At 48.0% G+C, this 25,373-nt stretch overlaps 2 protein-coding genes across 12 annotated transcripts in view; one reads left to right on the top strand and one right to left on the bottom strand.

Moving 5' to 3' along the window:
* The window catches only part of TNKS (tankyrase), a 125,383-nt gene extending 120,691 nt beyond the window's left edge, over positions 1 to 4,692 (bottom strand). Inside the window, exon 1 of one of the 2 annotated variants that reach the window (XM_021532595.4) lies at positions 4,188 to 4,692. In XM_021532595.4, the coding sequence (XP_021388270.2) occupies positions 4,188 to 4,677 (490 nt within the window). In that variant the 5' untranslated portion in view covers positions 4,678 to 4,692. Of the gene's footprint in view, positions 1 to 26; positions 4,129 to 4,187 lie in introns of those variants that run through there. The other variant, XM_085578087.1, reaches the window with a different exon arrangement.
* Positions 4,693 to 11,914: 7,222 nt separating this feature from the next.
* The window catches only part of MFHAS1 (multifunctional ROCO family signaling regulator 1), a 35,484-nt gene continuing 22,025 nt past the window's right edge, over positions 11,915 to 25,373 (top strand). For 4 of the 10 annotated variants that reach the window (XR_014954827.1, XR_014954828.1, XR_014954826.1 and 1 more), the window contains exon 1: positions 11,916 to 15,207. Coding sequence is in view for 3 of the 10 variants with exons in the window: in XM_085578084.1 (XP_085434210.1) it covers positions 12,018 to 15,207 (3,190 nt within the window). In the remaining 7 variants the exon portion in view is untranslated. Of the gene's footprint in view, positions 15,208 to 25,373 lie in introns of all 10 variants that reach the window. The other 6 variants (XR_014954830.1, XR_014954831.1, XR_014954829.1 and 3 more) reach the window with 2 other exon arrangements.

Here is a 25,373-nt window from a genome sequence, read left to right as displayed (position 1 = left end):
ATTACCTCACTGTAAGACTTTCATACCTTCTCTCTGAGTTCTCATGGGCAGCTCCCACAACACTGACTCCTTTTCTCTTTCCTCTCTACAGCTGGCTGACTTCTACCTGTCCCCATCACAACCACCTGACCCTTTCTGTCCCCAGCAGCACAGACTGACCCTTTCTGTCCCTAACATGAACACCTGACCCTTTGTGCCCCCAGCAGCACAGACTGACCCTTTCTGTCCCTAACATGAACACCTGACCCTTTCTATCCCCAGCAGCACAGCCAACTGACTCCAATTCTCCTCTCAACCAGCTAAACCACCCTTTTACAACACCCATCCTTACTGGACACAGCTGTGACCTATTAAAGGCAAGGCTATTTCTACTCTTTGGTAATTAGTACAACTGGAACTTCTCAGGGGTAAGATTGCCTTCTGCATTATCTCTATTCTCCTACAATCCATCCTCACACACACACACAGAAAAACCAAAACATTTGGTTATGCTGGCAAAAGAGATATTTTATCAATTATGTGTCAGCAACACCATCAAATGCAGAATTGTCGGGCCAATTTACAAGAACAGAAAACACTGTTGTTACAAGTAGTTTCAGCCACTGAAGGGCATATAGTACAGTAAATATGTTCTTATTTTCGTGAAATAAACAATGACAGATCTTTCTCAAGGAAAAGAGGTAACATGTTTAGATCAAAGGAATGCAGCAGAAAGACAAGCGAGTGAAAAAGTGTGTCTCATTCAACCCAGTTTGAAGAAGAATGTTGCTATGTAGAACACAGAATATTCCAGTGAAGAGGGTGCAAAGTACAACAGAAAACAAGTTACTTCTAACACAAGTTAACAGTTCAATTATTTAATTAACTCCTTAGCACAGGATGACCCTCTAATAACATTTAAAACCTGGGTTTTGTTCAGACAATTGCTAAGCTACAAACTGCATGAAGAGTACTCAGAGAAGTATCATATGGAAAGAATAAGTATATAACTCTTCTCTAGATATCTGCTTTTGGCCACCAGTATTGATAAAAAGTTAAACCAAACATACCTTTTTCCATGCTTAGCACAGCTACTTTTTAAATTTTTTTAGCAAGCTAGATTTTATTGAAATAAACTGAATGTAAAAGCTATGCATACATTAATACTTCCACTTAATTTATTTTTTTGTGCATGTTTTAAAGTCACTCAATCACTTTCAAGTCTTTCAAACCTGCTGTTTGGGTGCTGCTGGACAATATCCAAAGCCTACGCTAGTACCAGAGATCCAAATATCCTGCAATCAACATAGCAGTTGATACAGGACTGAGTTTTCCCCTCTCCAAGCAAGGAGGATGAAAGGAAAATTATGCTTTGCTCAACCTCTTCCTGCTTGCATGAGAGGCCTCTATAACTGTGATATCACCTCAGTATTAATTTCTCCTTTATTAACAGCTAGGTTAATAAAGCAGGTCAGATTTATTCAGCACGCTACTTGACACTTCAACACAGAGCCGAAGAACCACTTCCCCTTTATTCAGTTCAATTGGCAGTTCAGGTATCCCAAACAGAGAAAATGTGAATAAAACTGTTGCTCCAATTTGATGCAGCCACGCACAATTTATCTGGAAGTGAATAATGGACAGGTGATTCCGACTCTTAGAAACAGATTCGGACCTATCCCCAGCTTTTAAAATAATTGGTAACAGATTTCAGCTCTCCAGCTTACATCTATGCCAAGGATTCTGAGTGCTATCAGAAGTCCCTCATTTTATAGTCCTGCCACAAGAAAGGACATAAAGGTGATTTTCAAATTAGAAACCTTATAAAGCCTAAGGAAACCAAAACTTAATACTTTTCACAAGGAACTATAACTGGGGAAGTTATCCTTCCCTATTACAGTAAAAGAACTTAACTGCCTGGTATTGCTGCCAAGATAGACATCTGAAAAAACAGACTGAGCTGGGGAGAAGTCGAGTACCCTGTGAGAGGGGGAAGGAAAAACAAAATAAATAAAGTTCAGTACCAAAAACGGGAAATGAAGACGAAATTAGAAGGAGAATTCCTCTTTCACAAATCACAACATCAGAAGTGAAACTCTATTCACCTAAGAGTTTAGCTTCAAGAAGATTGAAAAAAGCAGTTTAAAACACGACCTCCTGCACTCTCATCCACCCATTCCCTACTGAAGGCCATGCAATTCACACTATGTGTGGCTCATAAACATGGGCTATTATCCAAAACACAGCTTCCTATACACAGCAGACTGCTATGCTCATAAGCAAACAAGTTTTATTTTACCTTTGGCCCACAAAGGAGATCAAATCAACACACTGCATCACTGGCAGGTATACACTGCTTAAGATCAGTTGCATTCAAACAACATGCTTGCTTACAGACCTTTCCAAAATGCATGATCTCAAGATCTATGTAATAAGAAACGTGCCTAATGCTCTTACATGTCTAATCCACTGGCACCAGACAAGCAGCCATTTGAGATAAAGTAGGTATGGTATCTAAGGGAAGTCTTTAAATCTAGAAAAATGGATATGGGAATTTGTTAGATACAGTAACTTCATTTGCTATTTTCCTCATGCTACAACAAATCACCTTCCACTGCTATTACAGTAACATCTTAATAATACTATCAACTTTCAAAACCTTACCCCCTCAATTAAGTTTTGTCCATTTCTTCTCTAATCAGAGCAGACATTACCCGCTGCAGCTTCAGCACTACAGTTTGTACAGACACTGAAGTTACAACCTGAGATCTCAGAGTTTTAGGGGAAACAGCAAGATCTAACTTTAAGTCTGAATCCAAAAGTAGCAGAGCAGACTCAAGCTTTCCAAAACATTAAGAACTTCATAAGCACACATGCAGTTGGTACCAGAAGTAAGTTCAAGGTTCATCAAAATTAAGTCCATCTCCATACCCCAGAAATTTGCTGCGTTTTAAACTCCACTTGCTTAAGCCCCGTCTCAGCAGTAGAGCTCAGAGATCAAAGAAAGAAAAGGAAACAGCCCAGGACCAAAAGTTCCCTTAGGGGCATTGTCAAATACCTCTTGTACTTTGAAAATGAAAACAAACCCATACAGTCTCAGTGTGTGTTATCTAACTTATAAATTGTACAGCACTATTCAGAGTGCCAGGCAACACTGTGCCATAAAATGTTCATTTTGCTACTGATTTAAACATGACTTAGAGCTACATGCCAGCACTCAAACACTTATCACTCGATACAGACTTGTTAATTATCTTAATTTATGTGTACCAGTGCACCACAAAGCTCAAGCTAGATCTGTGCACTTCACTATGTAAGGTGCAGTTCTGTGACACCCTGGCACACCTCAGAGAGCTCTCAGACTGACCACAGATCTAGCAATTGTACAAGCCCTGACTTAGGAGTAATGATTTAAAAGACTGTCTTCATTTTACTTTTATAATGAATTTTGTGTGCCTCCAGTGAAGAATACACCCTGTAAGAAATATTTTTTTATGAACTGCAGTAATCTGTTACAGTTCCATTTGCCAAAAGGTAATATTTACTTCCAGTTAGTCTACACTGTTGGACCTTACTGCTAAACTGTTTTTATAACATTAGTTCTGATCACAATGACATCTCTTTTCTGCACAAATAAGTATATTCTTTCTTGGACACTAATCTAACTTATACCGTTCAGCTGTTCCACTTGATCCCTTTCCCCAGCCTACTCAGACCACAAGAGATGCAGACATCAACCAGCAACCATGCTGAAATGAGAGAAGTTACAAAGTACAAGGCATCAAGACTGAAGTACTTGTGCATCACAGGACTCTCTGAGCTGTTAGAACGCAGATGAAACCCATACTTCAAGTCAACTCTGTCCTGAATTTCAGTTTCCTGCTTCCTAAGTCCACTGCACAACTTTGCAGCAGCCCATGGATATCAAACACCGAGATCACTGTCCATACTCTTAGGTCTTAGAGTCTCTTTACGCTCCCAGGATCTCCTCTCCCACTGGTCTCACCCAAAGGAAGGGGATTTAACAACCAGCTCCCAACAGCCCGTAGCGAAACGCCGCTGGGGAAGAGCGTGTGCTCACACTCTTCCAGCTTAGGCTTGCCCACTCCCGAGTCACCGAGGCGCTGCCCGAAGCTATTCCAGGAGAGCCCTGCCTGTCCCGCTCGCTGTCACTGCCCCGGCCGGGCACGGGAGGCTCCGGTACCCACCGGCGGCGAAGTGGAGCGGCGTGGACTTGCGCCCCGCCATGTCCTTGGCGTTCACGTTGCCCGTGTCCACCAGGCGCTTCACGCGCGTCACGTCCCCATTCCTGCAGGCCTCCAGCAGCTCGCGGAACGCCCCGCTCGCCGCGCCCGGCCCCGCCGCTTCGGGACTCTCCGCCGCCGGGCTCGACGCCGCCGACGACGACGCGGACGAGGACGAGGAAGACGAGGAAGAGCCGCTGGAGCTGCTGCCCGAGCCCGGCGGCGGGACAGGCGCGGCGGCGCCCGACCCCTCCGCACACTCCGCGGCCGGGGGCCGGTCCGCGTCGGGGGGCGCCTCGCCCTCGGGGCCGGCCAGGCTGGGGCGCTGCGCGGCCGGTGCCAGGCTGGGGCTGCGCGGCGGCGAGGCGGCGGTGGGCGGCGGTGCGGCCGGGCCGGGCGGCGGGTGGTGGTGGTGATGGTGGTGCTGGGAGCGACGCGGCGGCACCGCCGCCATCTTCGCGCCGCTCCGCCCCTCCCGGCCCCGTCACTGCGGCAACGGCGCCGCCCCGCCCGCGCTTCCGCCCGTCCGCCAACCCCGAGCGCCGCGCACGGACGTGACGCCCGCGCGGGGCCCGCGGGGCGCGGCCGCACCGCCCCGGCACCGCCCCGGCGCCGCCCCGGCACCGCCCCGGGGCGGGGCCGAGTCCCGGTGGGGCCGGCGCTGCCCGGGAGCCGGGGGGCCGGGAGAGGGGCGGGACGGCAACTCGTCAGGCGTGGCCTCGGAGGGGCGGGCGAGGGACGGCGTTCACCCGCGGAGCCCGCTGTAGGGGGGGGGGTGCCCTTCTTCCGCCTGCACGCGATCCGGCTGCGACACCGGAGTCTGAACAGCTGCTTCTGCACAGCCGCCGCTCGTGTCAAAACTACAGAAGGGCTTTGCAAGCTAATTGCAACACCCCATGGTCAGATCCAGGCTTTGTGAAGTACTTAAGAAGCATCGGTATGAACTTGTTCAGCTCACCGCCGGCTTTCCACAGTTCATGTTTCACCATCCAGGTGCTTTTGTGGCATCAGTGACAAACAAATCACATTCCTTTACTGGTCACGCCAGAGGTGGGTGGGTTACCCGGCCCCCATGGGTAGCCAGCGCTCACCTCCCTTCCCCTGCAGGCGATCCAGCCGGCAGCGTGGCTTCGTAGAATCACAGAATCGTGAATGTTAAGAACTTGGAATGGACCTTAAAGATCATCTAGTCCCGACATCCCCTGCCATAGGCAGGGAACACCTCCCTCTAGACCAGGCCATTCAAGGCTTTATCCAACCTGGCTTTGAACACTGCTTCATTCCAGTACAGCTCTTTTTGTAAAGCCAGGAAATGATGGAGTGAGACTAGGAGAGAAAGCTGATGGAGAAACTTAAGTGGAGCCTGGCAGTTCTTTAAAAGTTGATTAGCTAAGCTGAAAGGCCACTTCTTTACTCATTCCATGGAGGAAAGCAGCACTGGCGCAGAGCCTGTTGGCCAGAGCAAGGCAGTCACTTAAAAGCCACATGGAGCAAATGGCGGAGAGGAGCCAAGTGGGAAACACTCCATTTGCTCAGAAACAGCAGAATGTGGAGAGCTGGAACAGGAAGCTGGGGCAGCCAGGCAAAAGGTTACCCAGGGTAACCAGTGCTAAAAGGTAAGGAAGAGAAATCTAGGGATATCAGGGATCAAAAGATGCCCTCTGTAAGAATAAGCAGATCTGAAGAACGTGGGCAGAAGCAGAAGCATTTAAATAAGGATTTTGGGTTGGATTTGGAAAGCAGAAGAAAGCTGAGATCACAGTTCTCCTGGCTTTCTGATATCTAGGGAGGATATAAACAATTATGGTTTAAGTCAGAACGCTCTAATAGGTGTTACTGAGAGATCACTTAACTTTAATCTGTGAGAAAAGGGAGATTCCATTGACAGGAATAATATCAACAGCAACAATTTCTGGAAAATTCTCAGTACACCTGGTAGGGCAGCAGCCACAGGTCAGAGAATGGGAAGAGTGATGAGGAATTCCTGTTAAAAGGATTTAATATGGCCAAGGCCAGCTAGCCTCATCCTAGCCAGCCTCATCCTTAGCTGTTTGGTAGCAAAAGGGCTTTAGGAAGTGTTTGCATAGCACCACCATGTGATGTGCTGAAGAAGCACTGATAGGTCTAGCGCTGGGAGCACAGAAAATCAGAAAATAGGAATTCAGAAGAAATTTGGATCTGGTCTAGTGCTACTACATACCTTTCTGCTGGTAATGAGAAGGGAGGCATTAAATCAGTCACAATGACTAGTGGAGAATGTGAATGTGCCCAGCTCAGTTCTTGTTTGTTCCATGACTTAGAAGGCATGTGCCTTGACCAGGCACTGAGAGAGCTCAGCAGGACCTCCCTGGCACTTGAATCTGTACAGCTACTGCTTCACAGCTGCCTTTCATTTTAAAGTTCCAAAAGGACTTTGCAAGCTAATTGCAATATCCCCCTTTGTCAGAACCAAGCTTTGTAAGATATTTAAGAGGCCAGAGCATCAGCATACACTTGTTCAGCTTACCACTGGCTTTGTTCAGCTCACCACTGGCTTCCCACAGTTTATATGCCACCCTCCAATTGCTTCTGTGGCATCAGTGGCAAAAAAACCTCATATTCCTTTGCTCTCTCTGTATTTCCCATAAACCAAGGCATCACTTGTATGAAATTAATAGGTATGCAAACATTTATTCTACTTCCCAAACGAATTTTAAAATACAAGTAGCATTTTTTAAACTGGGGATGCATGGTGGCCTGAAAATGTAATTGTTGGTTGTAGAATTGAGTAAGGAATGCTATACTCTGGGTCAACCTTCAAAAGAAGGCCAGAGAGGTATTGGTAGATGAAAAGCAGGACATGATCCAGCAATGTGCACTCACAGGCTAGAAAGCCAGTTGTGTACTGGGCTACATAAACTGAAGCATGGCCAGCAGAACAAAGGAAATTCTTTCCCTCTAATCCTCTCCTGTGAGACCTCACCTGGAATACTATATCTAACTCTGGGGTCCTCTAGACCTGTTGAAGCAAGTCAAGACAAGGGCTACAAAGATGATCAGAGGGCTGAAGCACCTCTCCTATTAAGACAGACTGGGTTGTTCGGCCTAGAGATGATAAGCCTCCAGGGAGACCTCATTGTATCCTTCCAGTACTTAAAGCAGAAGTATAAGAAAAAGGAGAGAAGGACTCTTACACAGGCATATAGTGACAGAACAAGGGGGAACAGTTTTAAACTAAACAAGGAGAGATTTAGATTAGATGTTAGGAAGAGATTCTTTACCATGAGGGTGGTAAGGCACTGGAACAGGTTGCGCAGAGGAGTTACGGATGCCCTGCCTCCAGAAGTGTTCAAGGCCAGGTGAGATGGGGCTTGGAGCAACCTGACCTAGTTGAAGATGTCCCTGCCAAGGCAAGGGGGTTGGATTTATCATCTTTAAAGGTTTCTTCCAACACAAACCTTCCTGTGATTCTATTAAGGAATTCCTGTGCCTAGGAAGAAACAAGCAAAGCAATTAGGATTGACAGTATGAGACCTATCTATGGGGAAGTGGGTACTGGTCATGGGTTACATTGGGCAGTTCTGGGGATGCACCTCCTCTTCACACTCCCACATTGCGGGGGTCCCTATCCTACTGCATTCCCAAATTTCTCCTTAGTCTTCCTGCCCCACAAGTACAGCCCCACCGCTCCCCTGCAGAAGGCTGAGGCAAACAGCAGTGTTAGTCATCCCTGCCCTTCTCTTTCCTCTGCCCAGAGCATTTCCAGGATCTCTTCAAGTGCTGCCATCACCATATATGGCTTGTTAAGCCTTGGGGTAGATTCATAGTACTCCCGTACAAATGGTGGGCAAAACAGTGTGGAGAATGCAGTTCTCGGCAAAATTTTATCCTCACAGGACTTCTACTTGAGGTTGAGGAGGAACGTGTGGAGGATCTTTGAAAGCAGTCAGTCAACCCACTGCTTATTCTCCAGCCAGCCACTGAGCCCTTGGAGACAAGAACTGGTGCCAAAGCAGGACCCTGGGGTTTTTAACAAGTGGGCTGCATGTCTGGTGGTGCAGAGGGCATGCAGTCTCCCAAGGGCCTGCCAGCCTCACTCACTGCTGGTGCCAGAGCCTGTGAGCTTTGCACTGGCCCACAGCACACCCTGCATCTGCTTACGACAGCAGCTTGGTGCTTCTGTTGAGCTGATTTAAGTTCATGTCCTGTCACAAGCAGCTGGTTACATTTGCACCTCTTATCCTGCAAGGGCCTAAAATATTGTTGATTACTCAGTGCCTTTTGCCTGACTCAGTAAGAAGGTTCTTTACATAGAAATCTTATTAATGATGCAGGTGCAGGGCTCAGTAAAGTGGAAGCACTTCAGATTTCATCTGAATAATTAAATTCCATCAATAGGATTTTGCAGGACTACTATTTAAAATTAATAACTGCAAATGCAATTTTGACATATAATGGAACCCACTGAAATGGGATTTTTTTTTTTTTAATATAAAATGCTTTATAGATTTCCTGGCAATTTTACAGCCACCTGGCTGTAAGTCCCAGCTGATCCTGAGCAGCAAGAGAGGGGTTTGGTGTGGTTTATGAATATTGTTAACCTCCAAAAACTAGGAAATTACTCCAAAACCAGCATCCAGTATGCTGATGCTCATGTTTAATGGACCTTTAGTAAGCTAATGAGTAAATTGAGAGGAAATGCGAAAGTCATGTTTGGAAAAATATGTCTCCTCTGCCTAAGAAGATGGGAAGATAAGGGATCATCTAGGTCTGTACCAAAAGCCACATTTTCTGATAAATAGAATCTTCCTTTTCCCCAGAACCTACCTATCTCATTCCCTATTGGCAGCTTTGACTGTGGTGAATGTGTTGAAAAAGCCAAGAGAAACCATCCCTGGCTGACCATCAGAGATTTGCAGACTCATGCAAACATAAGGGGATAAAGTGTAAGGTTCATAGGAAAGCACCAGAGCTTCCCTCTTTGGAAAACCTTCAAGCAGCTCTGGGGATGTCTTTGTGTCAACATACTGTTCATCATGTTTCTTCTGCCTTAGCTTCATTCATCACCTACAGGAGCTTATCAAAGTTTGAACAGTGTTGCATGACTTCTCCCTCTCGATGGGGTGGAATTCAGCTCCTGCTGCTTTGCATATTTTGATAGGAAGGTTGACAGTCAAAACTTTCCCTGCTTAGTGAAAAGAACTTACCCTGTCCTTGCATGCTGCCAGAAAGATATGTTTAATACAGGCTATGACCTCTAATAGCAGGCAGATGGAGATAAGCACTTCTCTCCCTGGTGTTTTTCAGCTGACTGAGCCAAGCAGCTGCTTGGAGCATCCCCAGTGGAGGAGCTCCTCCAGTTTTCCCATGGGAAACAATGCAGTGGCAGCCTTTTGAGTTAACTTGCTGCAGGTCATATAGCAACTGGAAGCCTGCCCTGGCCTCAGAGAGGATCTGCAGTGCCCACAGGAATCATGGGGTGGGTGGCCCTCAATAATGATGCTGCTTTTGGTGTCTTTACCTGGCATTGGAAAGAAGAAAGCTTGCAACTGAAGAAAATTTGGCCACTGCCATTGAAGCCAGGGTCAATTTTCCCTGCAGAGGTCTTCTGTTTCTAGAAAGACTGTCTTGATTTAAAAATGTAATTTTGATAGCAACAGGTTGGGTGGTTTTGCATAAAGGCTGGAAATGAAACCATCAACCTGGTTTCATTTCAACAAGAGCTATTGGGCAAGAGGGTGGGAGAAGAGAATGATTCCTTCTCCACTAGGAATTGAATGTGCCACTTTAGAAATAAGGAAGGAGAGTGCTTCTTTTGGAGTACAGTGAAGGGCTACTTCCCATGTGACCTTCAGAAAAGCAGACACAAAAACTAGGTTAGCCCAAATAAAAGATGTACTGACCCACTGCAGGGATGCTCTGAAAATAAATGAATACAAGGTTGGAAACTACTTTTAGATGAGCACAATTTAGCAAGAAGCCATGAAGTATTTCTGTTTCCTAGGGCCAGGATCTCGAAGAATTTTATCCCCAGGTTTAGGACCTCTCAGTAGAGCCTCATGGGTCATGAGTATCCCTGCATACCTCTTCTCCAGCAGAAGTCAGGCAGTGGCCCTAGAGCCAAAACATGGTCCCAGCCCTCAGGACTGCCTCTGCTGGCTTTGAGCAGCTCCTGAATTCTACTTGGAGATGTGTTTTGCCTTCGTACATCCACACTTTCTCTCACTATGGACTTTCTTCCCTGTCCTTTGTTTCCTTTGGCTGGCTTTGCCAGCCAACTCAAGATTTTCCCTACACAGAGTGATGTCATTCTCAGGCATTTAGCAGAAACCTGGTGAAGGTCTGCTAGAACTCAGAGGGCTTGAAAAATTCTTTTATCCCTGCTTGTCTGCTAATGACAGGAAACACAGAAACTGAATCTGAGCCTTTGCAATCTTGTAGTTTTAGTAATTTGTAAATGTAATAATTTAGCGCAGTGACTATGGCTCAACACAAAGTTGGTTCAGCTCTCTCCTCCTCTCCAGGCACAGTTAGATGCACAGGTTCACCCAAAAAGAAAGGTGTCATTCTTGTAAGGGTTTTCCACAATAAGGAAGACAATAAAGGCTGTGAACCTGGTTGCCCTGTGGACTACTTTTCATTTCAAATCCTTTATTTTTATTTTCATAGGTCTGAAGTAATAATTTATAGCACACTTCAATGGTAGCTGTTAGAACAAGGTGAAAGGTTACTTCCACGGTGAAAGGAAGCACCAAAGCATGCTGGAGTGTCCAGTGCTGAACAAAGACAATGACGTTTTAAAATCTGTGAACCTTTGGCCACGGTGCATCGCTGCCATTTGTAAGGGTAAGGTCACACATCTGAACAAAACTGAGCGCCCACAGCCTTCGTCACCCTGATTCGCGGTTCCGCTGTAAAAGGGTTCTATTCCCCCTCTATATCAGAGGTGGAAATTTCCACGCCTATTTCTCCGACCCCCTGGAGCAAAGCTTGACTGAGGAACCTGAAGAAGGCAGTGTTTAGGGTCTGGCCAGATGGATGCAGCGCAGGAAACAAAGCACGGCAGGAAGGTGGCAGAGTTGCTCCGATTAACCAGAGGGCTGCCGGCTTTCGCACTCTCTCAACACGGAAGAACATTTACTGAATGGGAAGAAAGGTTAACCTCGGTTTCTTGCAGGGCTGGATGAAAAATCAGCCCTTGCGTCAAGAAAAAATGACAGGGGGTAACATAACAGCTTCTGCCCTAACTCCGTGGTGAGTCGGGCGGCTCGCAAAGCTCTCAGCAAGCCCAGGCGCAGGGCGAGACCCGGGGCGGCGGCTGTCACACACCGGGGTCCCGGCGGAGCGCCCGCACCGCCACCAGCACCGCCACCGCTACCGCCCCACCGCCTCCGAGGCCAGGCGGGCTCACCCCACCGGGGCACCCGAAGGGCCGCTCTCTGGGGCGTTGCCGGGCTAGGAGCCGCCGGCCAGGACTCTCAGGCCAGCACGCAGACCCCTCTTTCCCGGTGAGAACGGGCCGGGGCCCGGCAGGCAGGGGCGGGGTGTCCCCCGGAGGCAAGGCCGGCTCTCCCCGGCGCGGGGCGGCGCGGCGCTGCCGGGGCCGGGCCGTGACCGCGTCCCGCCCCCGGCGGGGCGGCGGCGGCGGCGGTACGTGCGCGGGGCGGCGCGGCGCGGCGGCAGTGCCGGCGCGGAGCCGCGGGGAGCCCCGAGCCCGTCGCGGCGGCGGCGACGCGCAGCGTGGCCGCGCCCATGGCGAGCGGCGGCGGCGGCGGCAGGTAGGGTCGGGCGGGGCGGGGGCCCGCTCCCCCGGCCATGGCTCAGACGGAGCCCCCGAAGGCGGTGCAGCTGTGGCGCGACGCCGCCCTGCGCGCACGGAAGCTGCGGGGAGGCCCCGGCGAGCCCGAGCCCGAGGCGGACGCGGGGCCGCCGGGGGGGCCGCCGCCGCCCCCCGGTGCCGCCGCTCCTCGCCGCCCGTCCCTGGCGGCGGCGGCGCTGGGGGAGCTGGAGGCGCTGAACCTGAGCGGGCGGGAGCTGGAGGAGCTGCCCGAGGAGGTGGGTGCCGCCCTGAGCGGGCTGCGGGTGCTCAGCCTGCGGCGCAACCGGCTGGGCCGCCTGCCCGCCGCCGCCCTGCGCCACCTGGGCCGCCTGGCCGAGCTCGACCTCAGCCACAACCGGCTGCGGGGCCTGGGGGACGGCGGGGCGCTGGCGGGGCTGCGGGGCCTGCGCAAGCTCAGCCTCAGCCACAACGAGCTGGGCGCCGAGGGCCCGGGGCTGCCCCCCCGCCTCGCCGAGCTGGGCTGCCTCGAGGAGCTCGACCTCAGCTTCAACCGCCTGCGCCGCCTGCCCGAGGGCCTGGGCCGTCTGCGGCACCTCCGCGCCCTCGACGTCGACCACAACCTGCTGCCCTCCTTCCCTGCCCCGGTGCTGGAGCTGGCCGCCCTGGAGGAGCTCGACTGTTCCGGCAACCGCCACCTCGGAGCCCTGCCCGAGGGCATTGCTGCTCTCCGCCGCCTCAAGATCCTCTGGCTCAGCGGCACCGGGCTGGCATCCCTTCCCGAGGGTCTCTGCCAGCTGAGCGCCCTCGAGAGCCTCATGCTGGACAGCAACCGGCTGCAGGCGCTGCCCGCTGGTTTCGGCAGACTACAGCGACTCAAGATGCTGAACCTCTCATCCAATCTGCTGGGGGAGTTCCCCTCTGCCATCTTGGCACTGCCCAGTCTGGAGGAGCTCTACCTGAGCCGCAACCAGCTCACTGTGCTGCCCCCTCACCTCTGTCAGCTCCACCAGCTCCGCACTCTCTGGCTGGACAACAACCGCATCCGCTACCTGCCTGACTCCATTGTGCTCCTCCACAGCCTAGAGGAGCTGGTCCTGCAAGGCAACCAGATCGCCATCCTGCCTGAGGGCTTCGGGCAGCTTTCCCGTGTCACCCTATGGAAGATCAAAGATAACCCCCTCATCCAGCCCCCCTATGAGGTGTGCATGAAAGGCATCCCCTACATCGCAGCTTACCAGCAGGAGCTAGCCCACTCTCAGCCTGCCCTCAAACCTCGCCTCAAACTAGTCCTCATGGGCCTAAAGAACGCAGGAAAGACTTTGCTGAGACGGTGCCTCATGGAGGAAAATGAGCAGAGAGAGGACGTGGAAAGCCTGGAGGCAGGGAACACCCAGCACAGAGGGTTTCCTGGGCAACAGCAGGACATTGGGAGGGTGGCAGTTGGGTGTTGTCCCTTTCCAGAGCCTCAAGACAATTCCTCAACTCGGGTATCTGTCATGCAGCAGGTAGAACATCTCCCTGTTGAGCGGCAGGACATCTCTTCTCGTGTTTTGCCCTCTCACCGAGAAAACGGGGACGCAACATCCCCTGCACCGTCGCTGCCACCCAATGCGCCCCGAACACCACTGGGACTAGGACTATCAGGAGGCAGTAAGGGCATTGAGGTGATGGACTGGACAGCAGATGCAGAGAGGGGCCTGACATTCATTGTATATGAGCTGGCAGGGGATCCGAGCTATGATGTGATCCAGTCTTTTTTCCTCTCCCCTGGAGCCTTGTACGTGCTGGTGGTGAATTTGAGTGCCTACGTCCCTCAGCACTTCTACCCCTCTGTGGGCTATTTCTTACACTGGCTCAGTTCCAAGGTGCCCCATGCCGTAGTGTGCATGGTGGGAACCCATGCTGACCTCTGTGCGGAGCGGGAGTTGGAAGAGAAGTGCCTGGACATCCATCACCAGATTGCTCAGCAGGAGAAGAGGGATGCTGAGGGACTCCAGAGCTTAGTCCAGCAGGTGGATGAGGCTCTGGGACAGGACTTCGACCTGCGCTGCTCCAGCCCGCATGCTGCCTTTTACAGGGTCTCAGACAAGAACTTGCGGCGAAAGAAAGCCCAGTTTCAGTATCTTCTCAACCACCGCCCACAGATCCTGTCTCCAGTGCTGCCTTTCAGCTGCCAGGACCGTTGCCAGGTGCGTCGCCTGCGGGACAAGCTCCTCTCTGTGGCTGAGCACCGGGATATCTTCCCAAACCTGCATCGGGTGTTGCCCAAGTCCTGGCAAGTGCTGGAGGAGCTGCACTTCCAGCCTCAAGCACAGCAGTTGTGGCTTAGCTGGTGGGACTCTGCCCGGCTGGGCTTGCAGGCAGGTCTGACGGAGGATCGGCTGCAGAGTGCCCTGTCCTACCTGCACGAGAGTGGAAAGCTGCTCTACTTTGAGGAGCATCTCACCTTGCGGGAGTATGTGTTCCACAATCTGCCGCGGCTCATAGACATCCTCAATGTCTTTTGCCAGCGGGATGCCACTGTGCTGCTCCAGAAACTGCTCAGTGACACTCAGATTGACGAACTGAGGACCACTCAGCTCCATCATTATGTGGAGGGCTTTTTGCTGCATGGCCTCCTTCCTGCCCATGTTATCCGTCTCCTTCTTAAGCCTCACGTCCAGAGTCGGGAGGATCTGCAGCTCATTCTGGAGCTTCTGGAGAAGATGGGGCTGTGTTACTGTGTCAACAAACCCAAATGCAAGCCCTTAAATGGGGCGGCTGTTTGGTACAAGTTTCCCTGCTACGTGAAAAACGAGGTGCCCCATGCAGAGGCATGGATCAACGGCACCAATCCGAGCGGACAGTCCTTTGTGGTTGAGCAGCTGCAGATTGAATATAGCTTTCCATTCATTTTCCCACCCGGCTTGTTTGCACGCTACAGTGTCCAGATTAACAACCACGTGGTTCAACGGTCAGATGGCAAATACCAGATTTATGCCTACCGGGGAAAGGTGCCTGTGGTGGTGAGTTACCGGCCTGCCAGGGGAGCTCTGCAGCCAGACACTCTGTCTATCGCTAGTCACGCGTCCCTACCAAATATCTGGACAGCTTGGCAAGCTATTATGCCTTTAGTGGAAGAACTGAATGTCCTGCTCCAGGAATGGCCGGGCCTGTACTACACTGTGCATGTCCTTTGTTCAAAGTGCCTTAAAAGAGGGTCACCCAACCCACACACTTTTCCAGGTAAGTCATAGTCCACCTGCCTTTCATCTCTTTTGGAGCTTTGCCCCTTCTAGAAAGGTGTCTTATGAGGTCAGCCCTAGCTCTGTTTTGTGGTTTTTTGGGTTTGTTTTTTTTTTTTTCCTTCTTTTTTTTTTCTTTTTCTTTTCTTCTCTGCTCTAACTCCTTTCCCTGGTGGTTTGAGTCATGAGAGAAAATATTAGGGTAGCTCCAAGGAGACAGGCTTAAAATAACCCTATTCTGAGAGGAGGGGGGTGTTACATCCCCCTTTGTCTGTGCCTTTTCTCTCTGCTTTTTGGGTTTTGGCCCTGAGAGTTGGCAGTGCCATTGTTGAGAAGTCTCTGACCTATCTTTGTTTTAATTCCTTTGAATGGGACTGTGGTGTTGGGTTTTTTCCCCCCCTAGTTCGTTTTACCCTACAGCTCCCACTTCCTTGGAGCTATTTATAAACATTAATAGAGATGCCTAAAACAGTGCAGGTATCCCCTGTTCCCCCTTCAACCCTCCACTCCCAAAACCTGGCCTGTGCTGCAGTCTCTCTGAATGCAGGAAAGCTCCTCGTGGTAAACAATGGGTTGTTGGTCTCCAAAGCCATGTGTAAAAAGAGCTTTCTCTGAGCATCCTGTGAGCCCTGTCTCTAGTGGGAAGCATTCCTCACTGAAGAGAGAAGGATACTCCATCTTCTTTGTTTAAGTGTCTCACCTAGAACTGATTCCTGAACTGTGCCTTTTGGAGCTGTTCTCAAGCACATTTTCTTTTCCTTCCTCAAATGAAAAAGCATAAGCTCTGTCCTCTGAAACGTGACTGATCGTGGTGACTGATCGTGCTGTCACCTCTAAAGATGTGATTTTTATCGGTGGTGTTTTCCAGCAGCATCTGTTTTACTTTGTGTGTGCAGGTACTGCCTCTTAATTGGTGTCCTTCCTGCTCTGGTTGGGTTTGCTCTGCAGCTTGCAGAGTGCCATGGGAAATGTGCTTTGATGTGTAAATCTGCATGAAATCAAAACACACTCCGGACTGTGAGCAATGCTCCAGAAATCTGCATTTTAACAACCATGTTGGAGGTGTGTTGGAACATTATTAAGAGGTAGCCTAAAATTGTGCAGGGAACTGTAGCATAATTCAATCAAGCAGTGGTGCTGAATTTGTTCATAAGCAAATGGGATGAATAAGGTGTGGGATTTTGGGATTTGATTTCTTTTTTGTTTGTTTTTTTTTTTTTGTTTTTGTTTTTTTTTTCCTCTGATCGCTTAGAATAAGGAGGTGCAGTTTGTTCATCAGCCTGAGTACTGGCTTCATCAGCTGTATCTCCCTCCAACTGCTCACTTACGTAAGAGCCATTGGACTGGGGAGGTGAACCCATGCTGTGAGACATGCTGAGTGATCTCTTTCTGCTGACATGGTGCACAGGGCAATGTGACCTGCTTTCAAAAAAAACCACTCTGGAAACTGAAAAAACCAAACCTGCCACAGAACCCCTGAAAGAAACCCCAACAACCCTCCCCAGAAACCTGCCAAAATTAATCATGACAGCAGACATGTCATGGGCACCTACTGGAGATTTAACTTGTGAATTCCAGTCTCCAGTCATGCATCTCTTTTATTTTTTTTAACTGGTGAATGCTTTATGGCTGTCCCTTTTCTCCCTGTGAGTAGATGATGCTTTAAAATGGAAATTTGAAGAGGAGCCAGACTGTCTGCAGGCAGTTGGTGTTGTTGCTGACCCCAGTGATTGTCAGAGCAGGTTCGGAAGCATGAGAGGGGCATTGAAGGACCTTTTCCTTGGACTTGGCTGTGCCACGTATGTTTTCTGAGAGGTGGGAAAGGATTTATCTCACCTGGGAGCCAGGCCAGGTGTGCTGGGAAGGGAAGGCTCAGGTAAGCTGTGTGCTGAGCACAGCAGGAGCTGGGGCTTCTGAGCCAGGTCTCCAAATGACACCTGGGTGATGCTGCCTGTGGAAAGGGAGTTGCAGCATTTTTGAGGCGCTCCAGCAGGGAATTTAGGCCCTGCTATCAAGGACACAGGATAGCATCCCAGGTGTGACGCTGCCTTGGGGCAGGGAATGGCTCTCTTATACATGGATACTGTGTGACTCTAGCTGGGAGAACAGCAGATAAACATGTTTAAAAGGCAAGGTTGATCTGTGGAAATGCTGAAGAGTGATGAAATTAATATTTTGAGAAGCCTGCTTGTTGTCATGGATAATGCTTAAATGTAGCTCAGGTTTGATCTGGACTGTATGAAAAATGTGAACTGTGGTTTGACTTGGGAGGCCTGCATGTCTGCTTTTAAACTAAAATATTCCTTGCTGTGTATCTGCTCTATGAATAAAAGACTGTTTAGAAGCCTCAAATGGCAATCGTGAAGCTCAAGACTTTTTTTCTTCCCTATTTTGTTGATCAGGAGGCGTGCATGTTTAAGTCATGCTGCCAAGCTTGCTGTCATGCAAGTGAATCATGGTTGGTGTCGTTTTTGACAAGGTGTAGGAAAGAGAGGGGTCTAATGATAGGAAAATATGTAGTGAGGGAGATGTCTGTGCTTCTTTCCAAGCTCTTTTAGTGGAAATCACTGGCAATTACAATGCTCCTAATACTTAAATAGGTCTGTGGGCTTTTTAGGACTGCACTGAAGAAGTGCTTTGCAGCCAGTTGACCTTAATAAGGGAAATATTTCTGTGTAGACACTGCCAAATTTGTGCTCAAAAATGGAAGTGCAGTCTGGCTCTCTGTGTGGTTGTGCAATCTGTGTCGTCATTCATGAAACTGATGGTGCATTCTTTGGTCACCCAGAATTTTTATTAGAATCCCTTTCAAAAAGAGAGTTCACAAGTTGAGGATTAATCTTTGCTTTTCCTTTCCTTCCCTTGCCTCTCTGTCCTGCACACTATAGCTTCCATTGATAATACACAGAGAAATAATCTAGGAATAGGGCTAATGTGCATAGAAATGGTAAATAAAAATAGAGATTCTGGATTCAGTTTTCTGAGGGTTTATTGCAAAGAATAAATAAATGAAAGTGATATAAAAATGCCTTGTTGGGGTCCTTTTAAGGAAGTTTTTGTGTTTGAAACAGTTTTGTAGCTGGGTGAAATAGTAACTGAATTGGCATCTGAGCTGGAATCTCAGTGTGCTTTGAGGCTGCAGTCATCCACTTGGCTGATAACAACTCAGTGTGTTTAGTTGGTTTTTTTCTTTTACATTTGCACTATATATAAATGAAAGCGTCCATACAGGCTAAGAAAGTCATATCTGTCTTTGAGTGACCAACAGGAATGGTTCACCTCTCCAAGACAGTAAGACCTTAGCCGGGTCATCACAGGCATTGTGAAATGCTCTCATTTCTATGTGATGTTCTTTTAGCCCCTGGACTGGGGAGCTTTTAGGTTATTCATGTCCTGTAAGCTATTAAGTGACTTGAGATTGGGGGGTGGAGGTGGTTTGCCATCTGTCTGATAGTAGACACGTGTGCTTTGTTTGGACAAATGTGACTGGATTTTCCAAGCTTGTGTTCATATGCACCTGCTAACTGCCCTGCTGCTGTTTCCCCTTGCCCTGTGCTAGGCTGGGTCTGGGTCACCATAGCCTCTTCTAGACTGTCTTTTGTAGAAGGTGTCCTGATGTCCTATGCATGATTCTTTTGGTGTTTGGGCTGGGAGGAATTATGTTTGACTGGTGGTTTTCCTTTATTTCTGCCTTGTGAAGGGGCTGTATGAGTGCAGACATAAGGAAGTCAGAGTCTGTGTCCATCGCAGAGGATGAACAAAATATTGTCACAAGTAAGATGAGGTGAGACGGGTTTTCACAGAATAGAAACATGACAACATTTAAAGCCATGGGCAAAGATACTGTGTAAACCTAGCAGCCCCTGTCCGAAAGGATGCTTCAGAGCCATTGGGGAGCTCTACTGAAAGGCTCTAGAGGACTAACAAAAGGTCTCTTGTGGAAAGAAAGTGCACATCTGCCACCTGCCTTGCTATCCCCTTCTTTAGGTATCGGAGCAGGGAGGAGATAACAAGCCTCTACTCTGCCTGTCCCCCACATTGAGGGTGAGCAGAAGCAGGGATTATACTGCCAGTCACTTAAGGGATACAGATGGAGGTGTCAGAGTGTAGTTCTCCTGTGAGTCTCTCTGTCATGGCTAAAGCAGGGCTAACTAGGCTACCATATGCACATGATTCTAAGTGAACCATGCTCACCAGCCCTGAGTTAGAGTCAAAAGCTATCATGACCTCCCTTGGTGGCTGGGATGGAGTCAGGAAACTGAGAGGTGGAAGATCCTGTGGTGTGTCATGCTGTCGAGTCACCCCATGCAGGATGAGCCGAGAGCAGGTGAGACTGGTTTTGTCAGAAGGGCTCTGAAGTTGCTTCCAAATCTGAGCTGCTGCTCGCTGAAAGGCTCATGTCAGGTATCTAATTCCACTTTGGAGTCATGTTTTAAGTAGCTGGGGTTCTTTTCACAGACAATTGCAGTAGAGCAACACCTGCTTGTTACAGAACCTGACGCTAACATTAGGCAACCTTCTATTTTCCCTGTTTGCAGGTGGAATCTTTTTTGTTTGACTTTCAAAGTAGATGCTGTGGCTGTTTTGGGGCTGTTGTCATGCTATCCTGCAGGCTGTACCTGCAGCAGAGTACTAGTTGTAGACAGTGAGACAAGGCTTCAGCACCATGTGAGCTTTGACTGTGGGTGATCTTGGTGGCAGGATGAAGCTGAACAGGGCCCTGTGGTCCAAGAGAAGAGAGGAGATTGATTGTTTGACTTGGGGAAGCTACTGTCATTCTGTGGCTCTAGAATGGATAATTAAGTTTACCAATTAGAGCTGATTTCTGTGATGTTGAAGTGACAACCTTGACTGGTGTGACTTGCTGTTGGTAACAGTGTAGAAACACGGTAGTAGCCTATGTGTCACCACAGATTTTTAGAGATTTCTGTCATATTAACCTGTGTGCTGCAAGCTCTGTATTTGAAGTCCTCTTGTTTAGTGGCTGAGGTGTCCTGTAATTTAAATAACGTGTTGAAAGGGACAACAAATATTCTGTGGTCTTGGAGGAATCTGAGAAATTGCCAGAGGAAGAGTGTGGTATGCAGAGTGGATGGCTGCCATGGGACTGTCCCTGGTGGGGTATAGATGTGGGAATCAGTCTTTGGAGAGAACTGAAGTAGTCAGTGCAGACCAGGGCTTGTGCCTGACAGTCTGGCTCGGGAGGATGCAGGAACAGGAGGGAATGTGGATGCCAGAAGAAAGGCCTTCTTACAGCTGTCCTGCAGTGTCTGGTTACCTAATATTGTGTGTGTTTGAGGGCTTTTTTTTTAAAGCTCTTAATATAGAACTTGCTAGAATTACTTGAAATTAGAATGGCAACACTTAACACTGCTTGAAGAAATCCTCTTTCTTGCTTGAAGGAATCCTCTTCCTTATTCAAGAAGTTCCTATGCATTTCTGATAAAAGAAAGCTTTCCTGTTATATCCACTCTGGTACAGGGAAGCTCTGCTGGTTTGTCCTTAACAACTTGTCTTGCCCTGACCTGTTCCCTATGGGGGTCATCTCTGGGCATTGAGCCTCTGGACTTTGATCTGCCACCACTGAACCAGGGAGATGCTAGATTTGGTTGAGTGGATCTTTTTGGTTTGGTTAGTGAGGCAAAGCAGAGTTCTTGGCCTTCAGTGCTTTACTTTTTTTTTTTTTTTTTTTTTTTTTTTGTGTTTTTTAATTACAGTTGTTGAAATTTGTTTCTGCAGGAAATGACCTATAAAAGAGTTGCTGGGTACCAAATAATTCTTTGTGGCATTGTGTGAGATCTGTTTAAAAGCTACTGACTGTGATGGTGAGATAAGCTGGTGTTGGAGGTTTTTGGAGGTTTTTACCCTCTCTGGAGTCAGCTGATTATGTGAGGACTGGTTTGTGTGCTGCTTCACATGCTTTCAGGTGTCATGAAACATGATTTGCATTGTCTTGTGTGCTCACACATCTGGTGATATGATACCTGCTTCTACAAGCACTGAAGTGGGAAAAGTTTTCCTGTGTAAATTTAGTTGAGATTTAGCATGTGAACGATCCACATGCAGGTGTATTACAGGGTCTATTCCTCATGCATCTCAGGAGAGGATGGTGGGAAATCACCAACAGTAATGAATCTTTGTCATCTGGGGATGTGAACATGTTACTTGGCATTGGGATAGAGATGTAAAAAAACAATATCAGTTTAAAAACAAAATAAGAGTGTATCTGGTAGGTAATTCTCCTGTATGCTGTGGTGTCAATTGTTTTTGCAGAATTAAACAGGCAACTGTGATAGCCTAGCGTGCTCTCCAATTAGTAATTTGCTAATAGTAATGCAGTCTGCTTGTTTGGCTCTTGAAAACAATTTGCTAGGGAAGAAAGGGAAATGGTTATGTAGTGAAAAGTCCTGTGTGGGGTTTGAATTCTTGGAAGTCATCAGTGTACAATTTTTTTATTACCTCACCCACATCATGAATAGAGGAAGAATAACCTCTGTAGATATGTAAATAAAATTTTGTTCTGGGGATTGAGTATAAGATCATCAGTTGTGGCCTTTTACCTCCCTCTCCTTATTTGTGGTACCTGTGCTTGTCACACAGACATGGACAACTGTGAGAGTAAGCAGGCTGGTGCCAAATAATATCACCTCTTCTCAGGTGCTTTGGAGCTTGTGGGATACCTATTTCAGGGAACTCCTTGTAGGGAGAAGGAGTGGGAAGGGAGTGCCTAAAGTACCGTGTGAATTACAAGCACCAAATTCCTCTGCTGCAAACAAAATATGTCAGTGCTTTTGACTAGCCCCTGTGTCTAAGAAAGTAATGCACTTGCGTTACAGGAGTCTCAGCCTGCCTTCATGGTGTGTTATATGTTGGTCTTACCTACATCAGGAGAGCTGATGGGATTCTGGTGACCACAGCATGAAGGAGGAGAGGATGAGGAGGCCATGGTGTCTTTAGAAGCTGTTTCATGGATGAAGTTTACAGTCTCAGATGGCAAGGTCACCTATGTGAATGTGGCCTTTGTTACAGCTAGACCAGGTGGGAGAGTTTTGTCCTCTAGCACTTCCCTTCTGGGAAACCAGATGTAAGAACTGAGACTGAGGGTGAGAGACCTCTGAAAAAAAAAAAAAGGCTGGTGGCTTTGTTAGAAATTTAATTTGGTATGTTCAGATGGACTGAACATCCCGACATTGGAGGGCTTAATGGTTCTTCCTCAAGAGGCTGCTGGAGGCTGAAGACGTATTGCACTTGTGGTATTTTCCTAGCTAAAGCTTCGTGACAACTCTGATCAGGTTGCCAACATGGTCAGTGGTACTGTGGTTTCAAACTTAGGCAGGTTCTGTGGCTAGGGGTAACTTGTCTGTGGCCAGTGGATGGAGGCTGTGCTCAGACTGAGCTGTGAGTGCTGGAGTGCTTGCCTGCTGGAGTTGGTTGTGGTTTAAAGCAAGACCTTAATTTCAGATTTGTTTTTTTGTTTTCCCAGTGGTCATTTTCAAGAGCTCTGAGCTTTACGCAGAGGTGTACCGAGTACACTCCTTACTGGTTTTAGCTGTGGATTCCTGGGGGATGAGTGTGAAAATGGCCTAGGACCTACGGACATTACAAGGTAGCATTAATTTTGAATTGGCAGTTGAGCATGGCAAGCTCTGTACGAACCAAACAACAGCTTTGAGATGAGCAAGGTGCTTCAGTTGGGAAGGCCGTGAATCTGAGTGCTTTGTGAAGATCAGACTAGACTGAACTCTGAGGGCAAGTAACCTTCAGCACAAAATAAAGTTCAGTTTCAAATCCTGTTCAGACCTGCCTTGTATTGCCAAGTGCTGACTCAGAATTGGTGCTTGAACACTCCAGGAAGCAACTGTATTGTTGTTGATCTAGGATACATTGAGTTGTGCAGATAAGATGATGGGAGACTTCTGCTGGGCTTTTATTGGTGAGATTTTGCAAGCTTTTCCAAGTGCATTTCTGCAAGACTCTTTATGGCAGCAATACCAGGATATCTCTTTTATCCCGTTTTAGGATGATGTTTGCCAAGAGTCGAGTTTAGAGAAGCATTTTTATTTATGTTATCTGAGGGAACCTACAGTGTTCTGGGAAAGCTCCTTCCTCCTTCATTCATAGTACCTGTTGCTTTCTGTAGATTTTTCAGTCTCTTCCTGTTATAGTGTGCCAGGAACAAAACAAAAGTACAACAGTGGTAGGACAGGGATTTATATGCCTCATGCCCACAAATGCCTGGTGATATAATTAATATGGTAGGCTTTTGTCCTAACAGAATACTAAATTATAGCACACTTCACTCAAGCCTTGTTTCTTGAATCATGTGTACAAAGTAACTTTCCAGTCTGTGTGCTGAATTCCTCTTGGAGCATGTTCTTTAAATTTTTAGCAGGTGTTATTCTCTCCAGCAATACCCAGTGAGCAGTGGTATCTGATAAGGCACAGATCCTGCCATACAGCAGGGAAGGATTGTTTATGAACTTCCTGAAAAATTAATTGGCTGTGGTTTCCACAGCATCAAAATCTGCAGGGTTTGATTTGAGGCAGAGGTGCTTGACCTAATTTGCTTCCAATGCATCTAGCAGTTTCTGCCCCATGAAACCATGCAATGGGAAAATATTGAAGGTGTACAGTGATTTGGCCTTGCTTGACTTTTAGAGACATGTGCAGTGTATTTGGTTCTTCTTTATCAGTGCAAGGTTGGCAGCAGAGGACTGCTATAAGGGCTGATTTTCCCCTAGGCTATCCCAAAACAAGTGTTCTCACATTTAGGAAGACTCCCCCCACTTGCTGCATGGCCAACATACAGAGGGAGAGCTTCTTGCAGCAGAAGAAAAAGGCATCTTTGTCATGCTGTTTCTGAAAGTTTATGATGGACACAGCAGAATTGCAAAATTGTCCTGCAGTACAGACCATGAGTCTGCATGGTGCAGCAGCTGCCTGCTGCATCTCTAGTTATCTCTAGCTGTTGTTGTGGAACTCTGTTGCTGGCTATTTAGTACCTCTCTTCACTCCCTGTGGCCTCTTTCCTAAAAGCAGCAATCAGGTATGGATGGCAAACAGTTTTTTTCTGAAGAGATAGTGTTAGAAAGCAAGAACTTAATGTCCAGAGCTGAAATGTACAGGCTGTGTACAGTGTGGAGGATGGAGAGGCAGGGACCTGTGTCTGCAGCTGGCTGACATCAGTCTTGTACTCTAAATATTCCTATTGCCCATGTCCGAACAGTTGCATTTCCAGCTCTCATTAAAATTTTCAGATAAATTGAGATCAATAAAGGAAGTACCAAAAGATGGAGTAATGGCTGGTGATAAAGATCCATTCTGAGAAGCAGTCATCTCATATTGACGTTCCTGACACTTGAATTTTTATCTTTCCACCCTCTATCTATATTTATATCATGTTTAACTCACCAGTCTGTACACATGCTCTCTTTTACTACATTATGGGGAAAATAGCGTGATTGTCAAACTGCTGAGCTTTGCACTTTTCAAGATTACATCCTCAGTGTATAATAATATGCAGCTGTATTTATTGTGATGTGTAATAGGGAATAGTTTGAGTTGTTTATGTAGAATTCTTTCTTTTTTTTTTTTTTTCCACAAAAAGAGCTGAACAGCTGGGACCATATCTGTATGGGACCAAAGTGGGACTTGAGGCTACTACATAACTTAGCTGTCCCCTTCTTTTGGAATTCTTCATCTGTGAAGCTGTGAGTGGCTCACAGGAGCAATGACCTTCCTTAGCAGGGGGATTTAGTCATTATGGGACACAGAGGAGCTGGAGCAGAAGTGACAGCAGGGTGGCAGCGGGCTGCTGTGCACACCTTTGAGAGATCTGCTCTACAGAAGGCATCTTGCAAATTGAAGACGAGCCAGGGAGTAGCCACAGGGCATGGGAAATTGCAAATCCAGACAAACTGGTGTCTGATTCAGCAACAGCTGTGTGGTGACAAACTCTCACTTAATGATAGAGAGCTGTTTCTGGGTCTAAAATATTTTTTAAAGTGTGCTGCAGGTTGAGAAAACTGCTGCTGTCTTGGCCTCCACTGCCTTAATGTGGGCTTTGAGCCAGCCAGCCTCTGTCCCACTGTTGAACTTCTTGGTTCACTCCATTTTGCACCACTGTATTGCTGAGCACCCCAACTAGGAACAAGCAGTGAGAGCTGG

Source organism: Lonchura striata, chromosome 4, assembly GCF_050655825.1.
Source record: "Lonchura striata isolate lonStrDom1 chromosome 4, ASM5065582v1, whole genome shotgun sequence".
Lineage (NCBI taxonomy): Eukaryota > Metazoa > Chordata > Aves > Passeriformes > Estrildidae > Lonchura > Lonchura striata.
Note: the sequence above shows the minus strand (reverse complement) of the source record. Positions and strands in the feature narration are given on the sequence as shown.